The sequence below is a fragment of the Austrofundulus limnaeus genome, unplaced genomic scaffold (assembly GCF_001266775.1).
Source record: "Austrofundulus limnaeus strain Quisiro unplaced genomic scaffold, Austrofundulus_limnaeus-1.0 Scaffold1475, whole genome shotgun sequence".
Taxonomy (NCBI): Eukaryota; Metazoa; Chordata; class Actinopteri; order Cyprinodontiformes; family Rivulidae; genus Austrofundulus; species Austrofundulus limnaeus.
Window position 1 is genome coordinate 30,288 of NW_013953877.1, and position 5,866 is coordinate 36,153.

The 5,866-nt window shown below is 49.1% G+C and overlaps 1 protein-coding gene across 4 annotated transcripts in view; it reads right to left on the reverse strand.

Annotated features, from left to right (window-relative positions):
- Positions 1 to 5,866, reverse strand: part of LOC106535507 (GRAM domain-containing protein 1A) — a gene marked incomplete at its 3' end in the record, with an annotated part of 30,228 nt that overhangs the window by 5,474 nt on the left and 18,888 nt on the right. For 3 of the 4 annotated variants that reach the window (XM_014032523.1, XM_014032526.1, XM_014032524.1), the window contains 7 exon segments: positions 477 to 619; positions 715 to 839; positions 1,834 to 1,986; positions 2,911 to 3,094; positions 4,566 to 4,875; positions 5,024 to 5,142; positions 5,291 to 5,371. In XM_014032523.1, coding sequence (XP_013887977.1) covers positions 477 to 619; positions 715 to 839; positions 1,834 to 1,986; positions 2,911 to 3,094; positions 4,566 to 4,875; positions 5,024 to 5,142; positions 5,291 to 5,371 — 1,115 coding nt within the window. 4 annotated transcript variants of the gene reach the window in all.

Here is a 5,866-nt window from a genome sequence, read left to right on the forward strand (position 1 = left end):
GTATAAACAACTGTGTTAAATCATTTTCATTTATTCAGAAGACACAGCGCTGCACACCGTAACCCCCAAGATGAAGCTGTGCTCTCTGCTCTGATGGCCTCTGGTGTTCAGAGTTTATTCTGTGTTCAGCAGAAATCATTAGCTCGCTCTTATCTAATCTCAGATTGGACTCTTATCTGAGAGCAAACATGGAGAGGACCTGCAGCTGACAGCCAGGTGTGAAACACTCTGAACCTCAGAGCCAACATCTGGTCCAGGTCCAGGTCCAGGTTCAGCTCCCCTCAGAGACCTGCTGCAGTCCTCCAGACCCTGAGGTGTTCCCACACCACACACCTATAATCCCTGCAGATGGTTCAGGTCTGAGGGAGACCCACCTGAGTAGAGGGTTCAGGTCTGAGGGAGACCCACCTGAGCAGAGGGTTCAGGTCTGAGGGAGACCCACCTGAGCAGAGGGTTCAGGTCTGAGGGAGACCCACCTGAGCCGGCTCTTGTGTTTGTTGACAGAAGTCAGACAGTATCTGTGGACCGTGTAGAAGTAGTCCTGGTAGGGGATCCCCGAGGTGATGACCTCACAGTCCACCACGTAGCACTCACCTCGAGAACAACTTCTGTGTAACGTCTGGAGACCAGAGGACAGGAGGACAGGAGGTCAAAGCTCTGAGGACCCTGCTGGGAACCTGGACCTGAGAGACAACTGAACCGTCTCAGACCCACCTGTGTCTCCACCACGGGGGCCGTCTTCGGGCTGAGGGGGTTGTTGAGGGTGATGGTGTAACTCAGGACCCGACTGGTGGTCCCACTGTCTCCTGCGTCCTGCTGCCAGTCCCCCACCGACAGGTCTGCAGGACAGACAAGGACAGAGACATAAAGACATGTCTGCAGGACAGAGACGAGGACAGAGACATAAAGACATGTCTGCAGGACAGAGACATAAAGACATGTCTGCAGGACAGAGACACAAAGACATGTCTGCAGGACAGAGACATAAAGACAGGTCTGCAGGACAGAGACACAAAGACAGGTCTGCAGGACAGAGACACAAAGACAGGTCTGCAGGACAGAGGAGGACAGAGACATAAAGACAGGTCTGCAGGACAGAGACACAAAGACAGGTCTGCAGGACAGACGAGGACAGAGACATAAAGACAGGTCTGCAGGACAGAGACACAAAGACAGGTCTGCAGGATAGAGACACAAAGACAGGTCTGCAGGACAGAGACACAAAGACAGGTCTGGAGGACAGAGACATAAAGACAGGTCTGCAGGACAGATGAGGACAGAGACATAAAGACAGGTCTGCAGGACAGATGAGGACAGAGACATAAAGACAGGTCTGCAGGACAGAGACAAGGACAATCAGAGTGTTCAGAACAAGGACAGGACTCAAACAGGGACCTGGATCTTGTTATGTGGACCTTCAGTCCAGGTCAGGTCTGGTTCACTGACAGCAGCTGGATCAACAACAACAAACTAACTGCTGACTCAGCAGGAAAAACTGGATTTAGACAAGTTCCTGCTCGTTCTGCTGAGACGGATCATCAGCAGAACCACCTCCAGGACCGGTTCAGTCCACAACAAGAACCTTCAGTGATCATTGACAGACAGATCCAGAGGAGCTGACCCACCTGTCCTGTCTCTGACCCACCTGTCCTGTCTCTCTGACCCACCTGTCCTGTCTCTCTGACCCACCTGTCCTGTCTCTGACCCACCTGTCTTGTCTCTCTGACCCACCTGTCCTGTCTCTGACCCACCTGTCCTGTCTCTGACCCACCTGTGAAGTGTCTCTGACCCACCTGTCCTGTCTCTGACCCACCTGTCCTGTCTCTGACCCACCTGTGAAGTGTCTCTGGGTGAACAGGTGTTGCAGGAAGTGGGTGTCAGTGGAGAACAGCAGGTCGTGCAGTTTGTCCACACTCATCCTGAACACAGCGTTGATGTTAAGACGTCCACTGAGGTCAGAGCAGAACGCCTCCACCTCACCTGAGGCTGTGGACGAAAACAAACAGAACATGTTTAACCTGGGTTTAATTAGTTTCATCTTAATTGGTTTAATCTTAATTTAATCTTAATTGGTTTCATCTTAATTAGTTTAATTTTAATTTGTTTAATCTTAATTAGTTTAACTTTATGATGTCATTGCCTCATCAGAAACAGAGTTGCTTTGACTCATTCATGCATGTTTGTGATATCCATGTGGAGCTGCCAAAACACTTGCTGGTACAAAGCTCCACCCCTTTTTTTACAAAGCTCCTCCCTGAAGCTCAGTCTGCAGCTAAGCCCCGTTGAGCTCATCATACTGACTACACACCACTTTCTTACAACGATCCTACAACAGGTTGTAAACATCATGAAGTGTTGTTGTGACGATGTGCTGAAGTGGGAATGTCTGAAACAGTAGGAGGTTCTTAAAGAGGCAGAGGGAGAATTCAAGGTGTTTGTATAGACTGATGCAAAATCACAATCATTTTGATTAATGGAAAACATACAACACCCCCCTTTAACTTCCACTGTGGACTGAACCAGAACCAGAACCAGAACCAGCAGAATCAGGTTATTTTATCAGATTTGAATTTTTTAATTCTTATTTTACTGCTTTAATCCTTTAAATAAAACATTTATTTGATCTAAACTTGTATAAGTCAGGTTATTTTTATCTGAAGGGTCAAAAGGTTTTCATGGATCCTGGCAGATTATTTTGAGATGGACTAAAACCGGGTCTCTGACCCCTGAACCAGAGGGAAACTCCAACCACTACAAGAAGTGTGGGAACAGACAGGAACACTGAGGCCTGCTGGGTCTGGGTCACAACCAGAACCAGTCCACTGGCACCAGAAACAGAACCTGTAGTTCTGAAGACTAACATGAATTGTGTCAGATTAAAGTATTCAAACAGTTCGGGTCAGAACTAACATCTTAACCTACTCTCCTCCTGCGTGTCTGAAGAGTTGCTCGGGTCGGTGGGCAGCTCCTCATCGTTGGTGATGTCCAATGAGGAGAGGTTTCCCAGACTGGTGGTGGGCGGGGGCAGCATTTGATTGGTCGACTCAGGCGGACTGTCCGCTGCTCCTCCTCCTGCTGCTACATCCTCCAGAGTCTGTTTCAGAGAGAAACATATTTCTGTAATCATGATCTGTGTGAGAGGGGTCAGAGGTCAGCCCTGAGTCAGTGTGAGAGCAGAATCCTGTTCCAGCTCTGATCAGTTCCTTAAAGAGGCTTTGTTTCTGATTGTTTCAGGTAAAACCACAGGAGGGAAGTGATCCTCACACGGGACATCACCTGTCCTTAAAAAAAAAGAAAAACACCAGAGAAACTGAGCCCAAGAAGAGGAAATGATCTGAGACTAATCTGCAGGTCTTCATTTCAAACAGGTGCTCCAGAGGACCAAGAACTATGGTGCTGTAAGAGCACCAAAACTATTACACAACCACCAACCATGGTAGTGGTTAGCCTCCCCAATGCTAATGCCAACTTACCCATGCTAATAGCTAGCCTCTCAGATGCTAATACCAACTTACCCATGCTAATAGCTAGCCTCTCAAATGCTAATGCCAACTTACCCATGCTAGTAGCTAGTCTCTGTAATGCTAATGCCAGCATATGCATGCTATTCTCTAGCCTCTCTGATGCTAACACCAGCTTATCCAAGCTAGTTGCTAGCCTTTCCAAAGCTAATGCCAACTTATGTATGCTAGTAGCTAGCATTTCCAATGCTAATGCCAACTTATCCATGCTAATAGCTAGCCTCTCAGATGCTAATGCCAACTTATGCATGCTAGTAGCTAGCCTCTCAGATGCTAATACCAACTTATGCATGCTAGTAGCTAGCCTCTCTGATGCTAATGCAAAATTATCCATGCTAATAGCTAGTGTCTCAGACGCTAATGCCAACTTTTCCATGCTAATAGCTAGTCTCATATGCTAATGCCAACTTATCTATGCTAGTAGCTAGCCTCTCTAATGCTAATGCCAGCTTAAGCATGCTAGTCTCTAGCCTCTACGATGCTAACATAAACTAATATTCTTCTCATTTGCCAGCTCAGGCCTCTCAGTTAGCGGTGCAGCCTGTTATTAATCAGATCAACAGCTGCCTTAGGAATAGATATAGCCTCCTGCTACAAGGATGTAGCAACCACTAGCTGCACAATAGGCTTAATTTTGTCCCTCATACTGCACCATACAAGACACAGTTTTAGATGTACAGATACTGTAGTTACTTTCAACAGCTGGTTGTGTTTTTGGCTTCATTATTTTTCCTCACAATTTTAATTCTTCAACCGTCTCACAGATTAATGAGAAACGACCATCCTTCGGCTGATCTGAGCTCATGTGATAAATTAAAACAGTTTTCTGGAAGGGAAACAGGCAGAGATGTGCCAAAAGGTCTAACCTCAACATTATCCTGACAGAAAACATAAAAAAAAAGTTTAAAACCTTTTTTAAAGAATAAAAACGGTCAAAGAAATAAAAGTCTGCATGTTCCTGTAAACATTAACCTCACTGGGACAATAAAGGGCTCAAGACTTTTGCACAGTCCCGTCTGTGCAGCTGCACATGTGAAGACTTACGAAGGAGGCGGCAGCAGCTGAAGCCGAGGCGTTGGCAGGGGCGGTGGAGGGCGGGGGGCTCTGCGAGCTGGGGGGACTGGGCTCCACCGGTTCTGAGCTGATCCTGCTCCCCGACGAGGAGGGCACCTCCACGGGCTGACAGGAGGAGGAGGAGGAGGAGGAGGGAGGAGTGGTCCCGCCGAGGCTGGCGCTCGACGGAGGGCTAACCAGACCGCAGGGGACCAGGGGGGGCGGGGAGCTGCCGGTGGAAAGAACCGACACGGAGCTCAGGTCCAGCAGGTCCGTGACCGACACCGAGTCGTCTGCAGGCCTGAAGAACCAGGAAGTGAAATAATAAATGAAATCATCCGGAGTCTGAAATTCAAAGCATGTGTTCAGGTCACAGCACAAAAACCAAAGCTGCAGGAGGAAGATTTGCATCTGCAAAAAGAAAACAAGAAAACATTTGTGCCACTCACAGCAGGCCGTTCATGTGTTCACCGGTGGGCGAGACGTAGTCGTCGTCTTCGCTCGTCAGGCCCAGCTCGGTGCCGTAGCACTGGTGCACGATGTGCCACAGCTCTTTGGGAGACAGAGACTGAACCAACAGAGAACTTTAATGAAACAGCTGTTTGTTCTGGAACCTTCAGCTCAGTTAATAACAGTCATTTCAGCCGTCTCTGCTGGGTTTACATCTCTGTAACCAGCAGCAGGAGGCCGGGCCGGGTCGGGCCGGGAGGCGGTACCTTGTCCAGCAGAGCGTTCTGCCACAGGCGGAAAATCATCATGAAGCTGCGGTCCCTCGCCCCGAACGATGTGAAGAAGTGCTGAGAGAGACAGGAAGGAGGAAGCAGGAGAGGAAGGAGAAATATGTGAGAAACCTGTGACAGCTGGACTCCCTCCATCAGGCTGAGGAGATCCAGACGAGTCAGCTGCTCCCGTCCTGCTTCACCAGCACAAAAACCAAGAAAAACACTTCCTGCTTCTACAGCCGGACCTGCAGAACCCTGAGCTGCAGAACACTGAGCTGCAGAACCCTGAGCTCAGAGCTGCAGAACCCTGAGCTGCAGAACACTGAGCTGCAGAACACTGAGCTGCAGAACCCTGAGCTGCAGAACACTGAGCTGCAGAACCCTGAGCTGCAGAACCCTGAGCTGCAGAACACTGAGCTGCAGAACCCTGAGCTGCAGAACCCTGAGCTGCAGAACACTGAGCTGCAGAACCCTGAGCTGCAGAACCCTGAGCTGCAGAACACTGAGCTGCAGAACCCTGAGCTGCAGAACCCTGAGCTGCAGAACTCAGAGCTGCAGAACTCAGAGCTG